General features: G+C 38.8%; 1 protein-coding gene across 1 annotated transcript; it reads right to left on the bottom strand.

Moving 5' to 3' along the window:
• Positions 1–526: 526 nt before the first annotated feature.
• LOC115044743 (C-Jun-amino-terminal kinase-interacting protein 3) lies at positions 527–11,253 on the bottom strand. Its single transcript, XM_029503943.1, has 28 exons — positions 11,133–11,253; positions 9,513–9,891; positions 9,224–9,418; positions 8,965–9,085; positions 8,620–8,690; positions 8,462–8,526; positions 7,830–7,902; positions 7,539–7,705; positions 7,130–7,401; positions 6,761–6,818; positions 6,380–6,532; positions 6,201–6,243; positions 5,912–6,039; positions 5,720–5,773; positions 5,090–5,230; positions 4,870–5,002; positions 4,593–4,679; positions 4,469–4,516; positions 4,184–4,325; positions 3,976–4,018; positions 3,757–3,837; positions 3,541–3,608; positions 3,266–3,414; positions 3,003–3,174; positions 2,614–2,727; positions 1,958–2,056; positions 1,761–1,850; positions 527–1,632 (listed from the first exon to the last, which is right to left on the bottom strand). Exons 2-28 carry the CDS (start codon positions 9,609–9,611, stop codon positions 1,514–1,516), a joined length of 2,985 nt encoding a protein of 994 aa, XP_029359803.1. The 5' UTR covers positions 9,612–9,891; positions 11,133–11,253; the 3' UTR covers positions 527–1,513.
• Between the last annotated feature and the right edge of the window lie 4,581 nt (positions 11,254–15,834).

Raw genomic sequence — 15,834 nt, forward strand, 5'->3', positions numbered from 1 at the left:
TGTGGGTGGAGCTGTGGACCGCCTTGCCCGCTCATTGAGCCGCAGAATCCGGCTCCCCAGGACTCACAGCAGCCCAACATAAGAGGGATACATTGGAGCTCCAAGGTCCCCAAAAACTGACTAAATGTTACATGGAAATATGGAAAGCCTAGTATTTGTCAGGTAAACCTGCCTGAGGCAAAGGAGTGTCATTGCTGTTACCTCTCTTCTGCAATTTGTCAACACCTTGTTCACACACATCCACACAAAAACCTGCTATTCATTCATTCATCATGCATTCACAAGTAAAAGTGGTAAATTTCTACATAATACATTTTGTGAACTTCTCTCCAGGTTGGAACCTGGAGAGAATTCCACAACTCACATTATAATGTGACTTGCACTGTAAAAGATGGATATGATTAAAACATTCATTTTCAGTATAGTTTTTTTTTTCATGGGTAATTACCTTACTTGTTACCTTACTTGCATTGGTTCATCAGATTCTGCTAATATCTCACAAAACTAAAGTTAGGCTGCTACTAACTATTGGAGACACTTTATTGATGGTCATGTTTTTTTCAACTGTCTCTCCAACATAAGTGCATAAACTTCAAATAGCACATACTGTAAATACTGCCAATGTAATAATTTTTATCACTTATCATACAAAAAGATTCAGAAACCAAATTAATAATGAAATAAATTACAAGGAAAAGCATTCCATGCCAATTAAAGAAACATATCAGTTCAGAGCTGATAGATGAAAATAAATAATTTCTTAGGACAGACATTGACATTGTTGATTCAGGAGATGGGATATCAGATTCACATATATTCAAACATTTATAATATGCAGTTATTTGTCATTACATCATATGCAATGTGGAAGGCTAAAAAGAGGTGTAAATAAGGCAGAAATGGCAAAATACACATTATATAATTACATTAAATTAAATCTGTTATGCATCAGGAGATGGGCAATAAAAAAAAAGGTCTGATTGTCTTTTCACTGTGAGAATAATCCCAGTTTCCATTTCAGCTAAAGTCTGTACACAGCAGCTTCAAGAGCAGATACATAATTAAGAAAAACCATGTGAACAAAAGATGAGTGAAAACCTGGTATCCTTTGTTGAATGCGGATATGAAAAAGTATATCTTCTTTTTCCAACAGTAGAAGAATGTATCAGAGTCACAGTCTGTCAGAAACTTAATGCATTCTTATCTTAGAGACAAAAATTATCTGAATTACTGACTCATTATACAGAATTGATATAAAAATCAGATGAAGGTACAGATTAAGGTGTTATAAACCATAAAGACAAATTGGTCAAAAGTCAAGATATACAAAATGAATGCGTTAAACAAAGAGAAAGAAGTTTGAATCCTATATTTTTCTTAAACAATACTTTTATTGCTGTCAAACTGAGATGTTGGTTCATTCAGCTCCTTGAAAGCACCATTTCAAATGTTGTTTCTAGTTATGCTGGTGTAAAGTCTCCAACTGAAGGGTATTACTATGAGATGGACGATATCATAAGGCAGGACTGGGCACAGCTGGGATGGGATTCTGCCAAATGATCATGTGACTGCGTTCAGATCTTTGAGGTGTAGTTTGAGACAATTCAGCTAATTCATCACTTGCATCATCTCCTGGGGAAGTAAATTGCATTTAATAAATTTAGCATACACTTTAAGACAAATCTATTCAAAATGCAGTGCAAAACTCATTGATTTACATAAGTTGACACAACTGTGTTATTTTCCAGTTCTAAACTCACCAATTCTGAAGTTGATGTAGCCCTCTCCTCCACTGAGGATAAGTTGAGAGGTAGTAACAGTACTGCTGCCAGGAGAGGTCATCAAACAGCCTATAATATGTAGATTAAACAAACATTATTTCAACATCATTGCCAAGATGAATTATCAAGTTATTACAAATTGCCAAGCACATTTCTGTAACTTATCGAATTATTACCAGATGCAGCAATGATAAATCTGACAGCTTGTCTGTGTCCATGGTAACACAGCTGGGCTGATGCAATGGAGCAATAAGGGATTGAAACAGCTTCGGATGCTGTGGATATTCATATAAATAATACTTGTTAGAGCACATTTTGGGCATTAAAAAAAAAATTCAAGCATCAAACACTCTTAGGCTAAATAAATCAAAGGGTCAAAACCACTCAGAGAAAGACTGAGGACATCTTTATCAGCAGGTTCATGGCAGCCCACATCATGGCGGACCTTACCTGGCCCTCAGGCAAAATGCTGTGGAGCATTAGGCCCAGAACAGCTAGGCTCAAATGCAGCCTCTACCCAGAGGCTATTAGACTGGTGAATTCCATGCCTCAGTGAACTGTTGTGTTATCTCAACTTAACATCCTGCTTTATTTTTAACACTGCTGTTTTTTTTTTTTGTTTTTTTTTTAAACATACTGCTCAGCTTTTCTCAATCCACTACACTACAGCATTTATTAGACATTCTCATTATTGTCACTCATTCTTGGTATATGATATATATTATTACAGATAAGACATTGTGTTGTACGCTGCTTGACTTCGAGTGCAGATTTCAGTTTATGTATAACTATGCAAATGACAATAAATCAACCTTGAACCTTAAAAACTCACTTATGGATAATGGGATGGAGAAAATGGCACCACCTCCTGTGCCCACCCACAGCCGGCCACAGATGACTGTTAGAGAAGAGATCTGGAGGGGCGAGAGTGTGAGGAAGGGTTGGCCTACAGAGAAAGACAGAAAGGTCTTAGTTGAGCAGAATGAAAGAGCTTAAACCCAAAACCGTCTGACATTTGGGCATATATGCAACTTAAAATGGTTGCTCATTACAACCAGTCAGTACTACTGGTTTGAGCCATAATACAATGCTTTTTCTTTGCACAATTTGATACTTTAGGTTGCAGAGCTCAGATATACATGTGCAACTATAAATTTGTCTTAATTTATCTTTATTTTAAGGTTGATTATTCATAAATGGAAAAAAAAAAAATTACACTACCTAATGATTTAGTGACCAAAGCAGTAAAATCGACTTCCTGTAGCGGGCGTCCAGTGGACCAGTCAAACAGCCTAAGAATTGGGTCAAGTCGACAAGATGTCCAAACACCACTTCCACCAGCACACAAGAAACGAACTTGCTGCTCATTGCGTTCAGAGACTGTGAATGTTTGCTGTTAAGCAAGTTGAAGCATAATGTTGGTGAGTTCAACAATGTTGTGTGCATGAGACATAAACAGTGTGGGTGCCTCCTCTGTTTCTTACCTCAACAGTCTTGCTGTCAATGTTGACAACATGGACTCTGTTCCAAAAACCCACCCACAAACGACCACCTTTTGCAAGGCAGCAGCGGATGGGCTGTACAGGGCTTGATCCAAGTGGCATCACTGAGTGTGACTGTAGATTCCAGCCACCTGTCAATCACAGTGCTCATAACTTGTTGGCCACCGATCATTAATTTATGTGACTCAAGCAAAAAGGAAAGATAGATTAACCCAGGCAATATGGCATTACTATAAAGAGGAAAGGCAAAAGGTTACCTGAACTGTGTGAGAAAAAGGCTAATGTCCCATCAGCTAAACCAGCAATGACTTGCCCATTAGAGTATCTGTAAAGGTGGATCAACAGTTTGGTTAAAATAATTTAAGGGAATTATTTTGAATTATTGACCTGTATCCATTATGATACAGGCAATAATTCAACGTGAATATTTAAATATTAATTTGTGTAGTTGAATCTCAGAGCAAACAATTTACGTCAGTGAGTAAACTCCCTCTGTGAGGGAAACAGACTGCAGACAGCGTCTCCTGGCAGCAGCGGCTGAGTGTACCAGTATGCTGTGGGAGAAAGCAATAATGGGAAGAAAACGATGAAGGAAAAAGAAGAAGAATTAGTCAGAGTGTTTTTCCAACATGTATTTTACTTGCTGACAGCAATTATTTATTGATGTGAACTGCTTATTCAGCAAGCACTACCTTCCTTCCTGAGTTCCAATCCATATGGTTCCTGCAGTGTCACCTGACAAAAGAAAGTCACAAAGATTGTGTCAAAGACAAAGCTCATTAAGCTGTGTGGACTTTTTACTGTTTCCAGTAAAAGATCAGTATGGTATGAGGGGATAGTACAAGTACAGAGTACATCAGACTGTGGACAGCAGTTGTCACTCATTGTTCTGGCACTGACCTATGGGAGGCACAGCACAGATGCAGAGTGCAGGGGCTGTGGGGGGGAGGCTGAAATGATCCAGTACTGTGTTGGACCGTGCTGGATCAATCACTGTAATATCACTGCTGGATGCAGGACCAGACACTACCCACACAGAGCACTGGCAGAGACGGACAAATGCAGAGTTTGACATGAAACTTGTTCCTAGGCAAGCGTTTGTTACGGCTGGATGGCACTGAACACGTACATAGTGATTAGAGTGTAACTACAGTTGCTATTTAACTGGGATAATGACAGACTTACTGTGGCTTCTCCTGAGACCTCAGGTGTGACGGCAACTGCACAGTTCAGCTGAAAAGAGCAAGGAACCTCCTTAAACTTCACCACCAACATTTATGGGTTCATATGAATAATAAATTTCATTTACCTTAGCAGTAGAGTCTCTTTGATCCAACAGTCTGAGCTTTACTAGAACAGGCAGATCTTTAGGCTCTGCAACTGGTTTTTGGGACTCCTACAAGATTTAATTGTATGTTAAGTTCTTTGTGATAAGGCTCTGGCATAGCATGTTCAACAGTGAGGTGGACTCAATTCTGACAATTTTCGTTCTTTTGGTTTGGCTTGAATAATGATCACAATAAAAGAGTCACAGCAAAACCAGGACAGTTTCACTAATATACACTTCTGTATTCTCTTCAACATACCGGCGTGTTTGCCAGGGGTATACTCCAGCCGTGCATCTGCTGTTTTCCCAGAATTCCCCAAATGTGGGAACGAATTTCTCTGTAGAGCTCCCTCCTCCTGACACGAGGTGAGAGAGAAGCAGGAGCAGCAGACCTAGAGAGAAGGTTCTGGGCTCTACTGATTTTTAATCATTGAAATTTGTAACAAATTAGTGGGGAATTTGTAGGGGTAGTTACTTACTCAGCTCGAGTCTGACTGAGAGCCGGTAGCTGTGGAGACCCTACAGGAGAGCGAGGGAATGAAGGGGAGGCTGGCAGGGCGAATGGAGAGGCAGGAGATGCGATTAAGGGTTCCTTGATTATACCAAAGAAGCGATTGAACCTTTAATAAAGAAAGAATTATTGATATTTCATACAAACCATAAAACTGCTGTCTGACTACAGCATCTAAAGTAACTTTCAATTATTCTGCAAGCTGTTATCACAATCATTTCACCGTGTCCATCTACTGGCAAATAGTTTTACTGAGAGATAGAGTATGAATCCTCATTCCTGCTTCCTGCATATTTAGTAATTCAAAATAGTTTTATAGTAGTTACATAGGAGACTGAAGCTGTCTACCACTGATGATGTAATTGACATTTTTATGTGTCAGGTTACTGTATCAACAGAAGCCCCAGATTACTTTCATTACTGATATTCTACTTTCCTGTTTTTTTCTACATGGCACCTTGTTTCCTTCATTTCTTGGTTGTTTTAACATACTAATCTAGTATCTCAAAGCAAGTTTACTGCCCTTTGTTTCAGGGAGGAAATCTGCACCTTTTTGTGTAATGACTACAATGAGATGAGACATAACACAAATACTTACTTCCTCCAGACACTGGACTTTTTGTCTTCTGTTAACCTCTCTTCCTTTGTAGCTCTATAAGAAAATAAACATTGTATGTATGGCTGTTTTGGGCCAAACGTTGAAATCTGTCGTTCAAAAGACAAACTGAAATGGATTAAAATAACAACAGAGAAAATGTATGTCCGGTCTTAAGTTTTAAGAAAAAATTACCTGATTGCCTGAGTATGTCTAATTGCCTCCTGCAGCTCGAACAGACGCTGCTTGTACTGGTTCTTCTCCATAACAACACGAGCCATTTCAGAACGAGAGAAGTTGCGTGTAGATGTGGAAAGAGAAGCCTGAATAGGAAGACACTATTACATGCTGTACATGTATTATTCTCATACATACATGTTGTAATTATATATTTAGAATTGAGCAAGTCATGCTTTTACAAAAAGCTTCACCAGATATACTAATATTATGAGTAAATAACAGTTAGACAAACACATTTCCTTACATCAGGATACTCCGACTGACATACTTCCAGTTCTTTACGAAGTCTATGAAAAAACAGGATATGCAGCACAATGTCACTCTACCAGTATTATTTTATAATAACACAAATGCATGCAATACATTTCCAAAAGATTTACAAAAAATGTTAAATATGGAAAAATGAAGAGCCATCTTGTTCACCTCTTAATTTCCTCCTCCTTCTCCTTCATTCGTCCCTCTAATCGTGAGACTGTTTCCTGAAGAGAGGCCACTTCTAGTTTAAGAGCTGAACGGTCATCAGTCAGCTCCACGACCCGAGATATCAAAACCTTGCGTGCAACCTCTACTAACTCACTGGAAAACAAAGGGTGCAAAGGAAGAGTGAATATCATAAGAATAAGAATTTTAAAAAGAATTTTAAGAATCAAGAAATTTCCAATCATTTTGGTAAACAGGATAACCATTCCAGTAAATTTGTGACTCCACTGATTCATGAAGTAAAAATGTTTCCTTAGAAAATCCCCTATGCTGTGAAATCTCACTGGACTTAACAGAGTCAGAGAAATTAAATATAGGACTCACTGTGTGACTTTCAGTTCCTCATGCTGAAAAAGAATCTTCTCAAACTCTTCTGTGCTGCCTAAAGAGAAAAAAAAAATCGTAAATATTGCTTGAACACAGGTGCACACCCTTTACAGCACTGTGATCCCTGAACACTGGGCCTAAAAGTTGGCATTGGCTTTGAAATCATACCCATGAATTTATTCTACAGGGGAAAATATACAAAACTGCAAAAAAAAAAAAGGAAGTAAAGCTACATGAAACCTCCAACAAGAAACCTTTTTCACTGATGTACTTGCACTACGTGTCAGTTAAATGGTTTCACTCTGTTGCCCAGTTACTTTTAAATACCAGTCTTTTACTCCCTTATTATTATGCATATAAATCTACCTCTAACACTGGCCCCGCAGTCAACACTCTCCACATAATCCCGACTCAGCTCTGACAGCTCCGAAAACACAGAGTCGGTGTTTCGTAGCTCCCACTCCAAACTATCCTCTTCTTTCACCTCCATCTCCTCCTCAACTTTTTCCTGCCTGTTGCCCTCTTCTAATTTGTGTTCCTTCTTTTCTTCACTCGCTTCCAGCACCCTCATCTCGTCCTCCAAGCTGGTTTCCGACTCAGCACTCTGTGGCTCCTCAATATCAGGTCTAATTGGGGAGCTGATGATGACCATAACGATAATGATGATGAAAGAACAAGAAATGTGAGAAAGTACAAAAATGTATGTAGGTCACCAAAAGAGAACTTTGATTTAATATATGATGACAATGTCAGATCTTCAGCCGGCACATTTTACCTTGCATCCACAAAGCCATGAAATTTTGCAAGCTCAGGAATGGAGCTTATGATATCACTGACAAACTGATCTGTAGAAGACTTTACTGCAATCTCAAGTGTTCTTTTTCCCTTGGCTACATCTTCCAAACAGGGAGGACCAGAAATTGAATGTGGTCTTTCAATCACCTGTTTAAAGAAAGAAAAGAGAACACAACACTACTTCTCTGCCAGTCTGTCTGATCTATTGAGATGATCCAAGGTTTCAGCAGATCTGTTGAAAATAGATGTGAGAAAGTGAGAATCTTTTTACCTTTTCATTAACACTGGATTGTGACAATACTTGGTTGGATGGAAATTCAGCATTCTTATGATGCACATGATTCCTAAATGCAATACAAAGAAATGCAGTGTTACACAGAAAGAAAAATTAAATTGAATAAACAGTATTCTGCGTTTTTTTTAAGACCTTGTACCACTTTTTGCAGCACTCATACCATTACTGAATTACATGCATTGATTTATGATCAACCCCTACAACAAATGCTATTTTACTTAGAAAAATTGTCGGGGGGGAAAAAAAAAAATAAATAAATCAAAAAAAAAAAAAAAAAAAAAAAAAAAATATATATATATATATATATATGGCCAAGGAGCTGATCTGTTTCATAAATATATTAAGGCAAAATGCAACAGGTCCCAAGCTGCTATTTTGAAATTACATTGAATAATTTATGTACTCAACAGCCTTGCAAAAAGTAAACAGATACTACTGTTATATATCCTCTTGTGAAATGTTAGCTAGCACATAATATATTGACAAAATGTGGGATTTCTTGGTTCCTGATCACTAAAGCCCAAGGTAGCTCAGATAGCTTTCCAGAGAAACAATATATACAGTACAAAAAAATTGTTTTACATTTCAATTAAGTGTTGAGGTTGTACCTTAAAGGAGAATCCCTTTCAGAATCCTTTCTGTTTTCAAAGAGCTCCCGATGAGTGTTAGCCAACTGAGGGAGGTAACATCAGTGATATGTAAGAAATATTCACAAAACGTTATTTATTATATAACACTGTAGACTAAACAGGAGTTTATGAATGACCTTGTTGTGAGCATGTCTCAGTGTGCTCAGTTCTCTGCTCAGATTTGCTTTCTGCTCCTCCAATGCCACCACTGTAAGAAAACAACAAATGTGGCTTTACTTGGTATCATCACTCAAGAAATTAGAAAGGACACAGTTCAGGTTTCTACTTTATCGTTACTGAAAACTGTATACATTCTAGGTTTTTTTCAGCAGCATTTAACATGTATGCAGTTATAGCTTGCACCAGAGAGATGAATCCAAATGGAAGGAGAGTAAGAAAGATGTAAAGAAATAACTACAAGTTTGGCATAGCTTCACACTTAGCTAATGAGCCATTAGTTGCAGCTAACGCTCAAAGCTTACACTGATCAGCTTGCTCTCTTGCTTTCTTCTCTAGGTCTCTGCCACGACGTTCTCTCTCCTTTTCCCTCGCCTTCATGGCTCTTCTCTCCTGTTCAATTTGGTCATCTAGCTCCAGATACCTCTAAAAAAAAAAAAAAAAAAAAAATGTTCAACAGCTCTGAGCACAGATAAACAGAATTTTACAGATTTTAAAAACATGTGACTACAGCCACGTTGTAACACTCAACATCAGCAATTTCAAAAGTCCATTAATCCCCACCTCCTGACTATCTTTCCTCAGTGCTTTCTCTGCTTGATATCTCTCCAGCAGCTCTTCCCTCTCAACCCTCTCCCTTTCCACCTCCTCTGCCCTGTCTCGTAGCTGGGCTTTGCAGCTGGCCAGCCCCTCCAACACCCACACAAATATGGGTACCAGTGACTCCACCACACCTTCACCATGGGTCTCAATGATGGTCTATGAAGATGCAAAGCAGCACAGTGACAAAACGGTTATGTCCAAACACATTAAAATAATGAGTGAAAAAGAAAAACTTGATGTGATACCTTACCTGTAGTTCTGAGTACAGTTTTCCTGCTTCTTCACTCACAATGTTGGGGTCTAGCTCCACCTCCCCTGTCCCACACAGCACTCTCTCATTGCACTCCATCAGCTTGTTATTTTGATTTGTTGTATTAGCTGCGAAAAATTCTGTGATCTTACAATTCTCTGCCAAACTGTTCTCCTGACTGCTCTTCCTTACCAACTAACGCTAGACTGGTGAAACGGGTTTTGTATGGCTTTTAACATTTTTACCAACACCAGTGCCACCCAACTTTCTCAACTCTATGTTCCATTTGTATTTGACAAGGGAGGCATCCTATCAGTTCAGCTTCCTGTTTCTGTTCTGGTATGTTAATCGGTGGTCAAGGGGTGTTTTAGAGTCCATCCTGCACAAAAAGAATAAAATATAATAATACACAATAAATTGCGTAATCTCTTTTATGATGTGCATAGTTTCATTCCAAAAGGACAGTCGACTTCTTTGTGCAGTAGTCAAGCTTAGACATGCAGCATGTTTCTCCTTTCTCTGCTCCAAACTAATTAGGAACAATAATTGGTTGAACATGGTCACGCGACTTTCTGCTGTTATAATTTGTGACTAACAATGTTTGTTTAATAGCAAATAGAAAACGAAGCATTTGCAGAGTAAGGATGAAATTTAATTACCACTGGCTGATCTTAAGTCTGGGTAGACACTAAAAAGAGATTCATTAGAGGTTTAGGTTCACAGACCGTACATGGTCTTTATTGGCTTTATTTCCCAACAAACATAAATCATTAACAGAAAATCATTATGTCACTATTTTGATAGCCAATTGTTTATCAGACATTATTCCATTAAAAATGCAATGAAAAGTAATTTATTCTCTGCTAGGATTTCCTTCTATCCTCTGCCCCTGTGATAAATAACTTAATTATCTTATGGCTGTAGACTATTCTTCAAACAATTACAGGGCTGAACCTTAGTGATATGAAATTGGCATTAAAATAACGTGACCAACTAACCTATCACCGATTGATGAATCCATAATTTTGTGTATTAAGCAACCGAACAGTGATAAAACCAACCTACAAGAGCCAAGGCCGAACTACTCATCTGAGCAACAAACAGACCACTTTTTCTGTCAGTCAAGCAATCATTAATCATAGTTAGAAATTTGTTCAGGCCTTAATAATAGTGACTAGATATTTGTCAAGGCCTGTCATGGCCGATCAAAGCTGCGTGGAATTGACGTTTCTTAAAATAAGTTTTGGCTTTAAAGTCTGTGTTTATATATATCCTCCCATACGGATGATACAATGGGAACACGGGAGGGAACAAATAGGCTCCTGTGTGTTTGTGAGTGTCGCTGTGTGCCTGCGTGTGTTGGACAACACCACAAATAGTACACGAAAACCAAACAGTTACATGTGAACACACAAACATGACAGTCTGAAGACTTGAAGGGTCGACATATGAGCGGTGATCCTTGGAGGTTGGCCGGAGGAAATGCCTTCCTCTCCCGGGCGCTCCGTGAATAAATAACACCTCTGACAGCGGACACCTTCAGAGGGCTTTGGTACCAAGTTTACACCGTTAAAACCCGCCGAGGCGGCCAGCTGTTCGTCTTCAACGGGACAAACTCACCTCCACAGCAGACTCCTCGGTATGTTTCGTTTCTCTGCCTCAAACTCCGGAAAGTCCAGCCATGCTCTCTCTTCTTCGGACGGTCGATATCAATTACACATAGACGAATTTGAAGTCTGGGTTGTTTGATTGTGACGAGCACATTCATGGCACATGACCGACCAATCAGAGCGAAGCAACTGTCCGCTTCAACCAATAGGCGACGAGCGAAGGCGGGACATGCAGGATTTTACTTCGAGAAGGGGAAAAAAGTTTCCTGAAACTTGAACGCGGACACGTGACCGCGGAGAGCGGTCAGGTGATCTAAGACATGAGGCAGTCTTACCTGTGCAGAACTACATGCCTCACATACCTGAGAGCCAGCTGGCCTCTTCACCTTTGCCACTCTGAGGGACTGTGTTAGAGTGTTCAAATCCTTAATCACGTATGTGTGTAAAAAAAAAAAAAAATGCTGAAGTACAACAGTGAAAATCTTGCTGAAGTAAAGATATTTAAGTCTTGCAAGAAAAAATATTGCTGGTTCATTCAAGAAAGTGTATTACACGATCAGATAATATCAATATTGGGGTTACTACTGATGCATTCATGTCTAAGCTGCATTTCACTTTTGTCTGCAGGTGAGGCAGGTTTTTGACCAATTTCTGCAATTCATTACTGCTGTCATTATGGATTAATGATTATCCTGATTATTGATTAACATTAAAAGTTCTGACTATAGTGAGAAGTGCAGCAACAAAGTGGTTGTTCCACAATTCCCATTTTCTGCAGCCAACTGACAAACTACCCAAAGATTTGGGTTTGAAAGCAAGTGAGGGAGAAATCATAGATTTGGAAAGCTGGAACAATTAAGCGTTTCTTTTTTGATGAAAATGGGCTTTGTTGGCTATCAGAGTATTTAACAGTTATTTATCTGCCAGGCAACTTAAAAAAAAATCATCAGATTTATAACTCTTGATATATTTCGTATGCAAAAGCAGTGGAGTAGTAGAAGCCTATAAATCGACATGAAAAGAAAGCAACCGGATGACCCTCCCCACCCTGTGAGCCTGCTACCTCCAGGGTGTGGCTGTTCTCCTCACAGGTTTTAAAAGTGGGTGCTGTTGTTCCAATTTGATTTTGGTTTGTGTTGATTCTCTTGCTCTTACATAACATTGTGCAACCGTCATTATTACACTGGAGTAAAGTACTGAAAAAACTAAATCAAATTTGTAATTGCTGAACTTGGACATGCAGGCGACCCAATGATGAACCACGTTTGCTGAGTTCAAGCTGAACCAAATGTATGAGACTTTTTTTGGGATGATCAATATGAAAAAATTGAAAGGAGAGGGTGAGGTTGCTATTCCATACAGTAAAGTATACAAAACAACAATGTGCATCCATCACAGAGAGGAAGTACAGTTAGTTTTATTTCCAGTAGATGGAGGTATGTCCCCCTGTCTGTCCTCCTCCTCTCCTGAGCCTCCCTTTGTATGTCTGTTGATGTTGTTCATTTCCTGTCTTCCACATCCTCTTTTTATATATTACATTTTAAGTATTGAGAACAATGTAAATCTGTCAGACTTGTGTCAGTGGTGTCGGTTTAGCTGATATGCAGCCATCTGCAGTTTGCACCACTTAAATTTCAGTTGAGGTTTGACTGACACTGTTGAATTCAATTATTTGTCTGATCAGGTAAATATAACAAATCACATTTATGAAATACAGAATAAAATGTCAAGAAAATATATTTATATTTCAGTTTTTTCTTTATTTAGATAATTTATTCTATATAGCAAATTCAACTCAATTGAGCAACGTTTGTGCATTATCCTGAATAAACACACAGTTCCTGCAAATATAGATTATTGTTTTCTGTGAAGACAGAAATTAATTCTCATCCATTATTTTGGCAGCAGCAGGATAGACTAATTTCAAAAACTCTGCAAACAAAATAAAAAATATGCTTGGCTTGATATTAGAAATAAATGATAAAAGAATAAATGCACTTTTTCATATACAAATATAAAAATGTCAGTTAATCCATTTATTACGTACTTCTGTCTGTATCAAAAGTTCCCCTAAAAATGTAGTGGACCAGCAGTAGAGAGTTGCATGAAGTTAAGGGAAAGTGCATTTCTGCATAGTTTTTGGAAGAGTTTAAAGAAGAGTGCAGGAGGTAGACTATAACTTTCATAGGTGAGCACAACAGGAATGTTTATTCCTGACCAGTGAGACTGTGTAATATGTAAAGAAAACCATATTTGCATTTTAGCATATACTCCGTTACACCGTGATTTTTTTGATAACCCTGTCACTCTCCACAAGAACTTCTTTTCCATCCTCTCTCTGCTGTCGTGTCATCTCTCTCTCCTTCTTTGTCAGGAGATTGTATGCCGCTACACTAGCCGCCATCACAAAACTTATTGCCAGGATTACAAATCCCAGTCCAAGTAAGTGCGAAGTTCCTTTTCTGGAATGGCTCAGTTGGTCCCACAGGCCCACAGCTACACAGCTGAAGCCGATGAATGTTTTCCAAAAGCAAAATGCCAACATGCAGGAGCCACAGGACAGTTCTGCACCCCCTGTTACCACTGTGATGCCTGCCACTGAGGTCAGCCCTTGTGGTAAGGTCACTGTTTCAGTTGTGGACTTGTAAGTCACAGTAGAAGCCATGTCTGATAAGGCCGAAGGATCAAGTGTTTCCATCTTGGTCGTCATGGTTGATTCACTCATCAGATAAACAAATGTTATCCTGGTGGTACTGCAGCTTCTCCCTATTTGTTCCTCCTACATCACAACAAAGAGAGTTGGTTAGAGGAAAAATACATTAACAGTGATATCTAAACAATTTAAATTTGAACAGAGAAATAGCCAGAATTACTATAAGAATTTTCTGAAGTTTGTCAAAATAGGTTAAATAGTTTCATTTTAAATACAGGAATGAGACTGCATGGGAAATGTTTTTTATGCTCTCTGCTTCATTCTTAACAAGGCCAGCATTATACATTCATTAACAAAATAGCTACAACCCTTCAAACCTTCAATTGAAATGAAAATCCTTTTCACAGATAACCAATATTTTGGGCAGAATATTACATTAGTTGAATAGAAAAGAATATGAGAAAGAAAATGTCAAAATGGAAGGTTTGGCAAGCATGTCTATCAAGACAGTCCTGATAATGTTATAAGAAAATGCATGTTACCTAAAAATCAGAACATTACTCACCTCAGTGGAAGTTCAGGAGCTGTCAAAAGTGAAAATTGCGGCACGTGACGGTCCTCTTAAATCATAAAAGTGTTGTTGTATTTTTTTTTTCCCTAAACTTGCGACTGACCTTCTCTGTGGATAATGGCTGTAGAATGGAAGCGGGGAGCAAAGCGCTGTCAGCTTTATCAAATACGTCACAACTGGAGGCCTTTCAAAATGGCAGACACAGTTGTCAAGATTGTAGTCATTTGTTTGTTCCCCTATTTCCTTGTGTTTAGTAGGAAGTTCTTGTCTGTCATTAAGCTTCATTATAGCCCATTACCAGATATTTATCTAGGAACAACTCCCTTCCTCTTTTCCTCTCTTTTTCAGTCTTAAGATTTGAGTGTTTTTCTAGCAAGACATTGTTTGGGCTGTGAAAGGGATTTTCTCCTTTTTTCCTGTTAAGTGTTCCAATTTCTCGTGCCATAGGTCCTGAGGTATTATGCATCAGTACTCTTACTTTTAAAACATTCAGATACAAGTTGGGAAATATGTCTCCCGGACTGTCATTTCAAAATGATGTCCATGCTGTCAGAGTCACTCAGACAAAAACTATTAATAATTGCAGACACAAATGCATCAAGAAGAAGAAGAAGAAGAAGTGTATGAATGAACAGGCCTAACTTGGTTTCCTGGCACCAAGTGAGGCAGATTTTCAGTATATATGTAAGTGCTGACATTTCACCAGTCAGTCCTGTAACATAGGTGAAGCCTGATTGTCACTTTATAGCCTGTAATACCGTCCAGCCAACTGGACTATTGCCAGTGTTGAGTCAATGGCCGGTTTGCAGATATTTATATATGTTTGGCTGCTACAATTCATAGACTTTTACTAATTGCAATTATGGCTGGTCTGGTCTCTAGTCTGTGGAGTGATCTGGTCTCTGGGGGGCTCTGCTTTTCTGTGCTGTAGTCCAGTCCATCACTCACTCTACGGACAATTTAGAGTCACCAATTAGCCTTACTTCCACTAATGAACTTACTTCCCAACATGACAGAAAAACAGCTCGTTTTTGTAGAGATTAGATGATGAAAGGTTTACAAACAAAATAGGCTCAGCATTGGGGAACTATATTGAAATGTATGTGGATACTTGTGGCACATGAGATATTGTACTAAAACACCTGGATAATATCCACACAGCTCCCCTTTAGGGAATTGGGAAAGGGGCCGACTCCAGGTCTTTGGGTCCTGAGTCTCTCGTCTCATGGCCGCTGTTCAGTGTTACCCACAGACATATATATAAAATTGCATACTCCGTTCACCTCTGTCAACTGTATCCACAAGTAGAAAAGCATTTCATGAGTGACTGTTAATCCTTGCTTGCGCCAGCTCTTGTAAGCCCAGGGTATGGGTCAGATGTCAGGGAATGTTATGTGGAGAGGAGGATATAATTGGCCATGGCGCTCACAGGATGAAGATGATGATAATTGGCTAAATGTTGGATTGGGTGGGATGGGGCGGAGAAAG

Source organism: Echeneis naucrates, chromosome 6 (assembly GCF_900963305.1).
Source record: "Echeneis naucrates chromosome 6, fEcheNa1.1, whole genome shotgun sequence".
Taxonomy (NCBI): Eukaryota; Metazoa; Chordata; class Actinopteri; order Carangiformes; family Echeneidae; genus Echeneis; species Echeneis naucrates.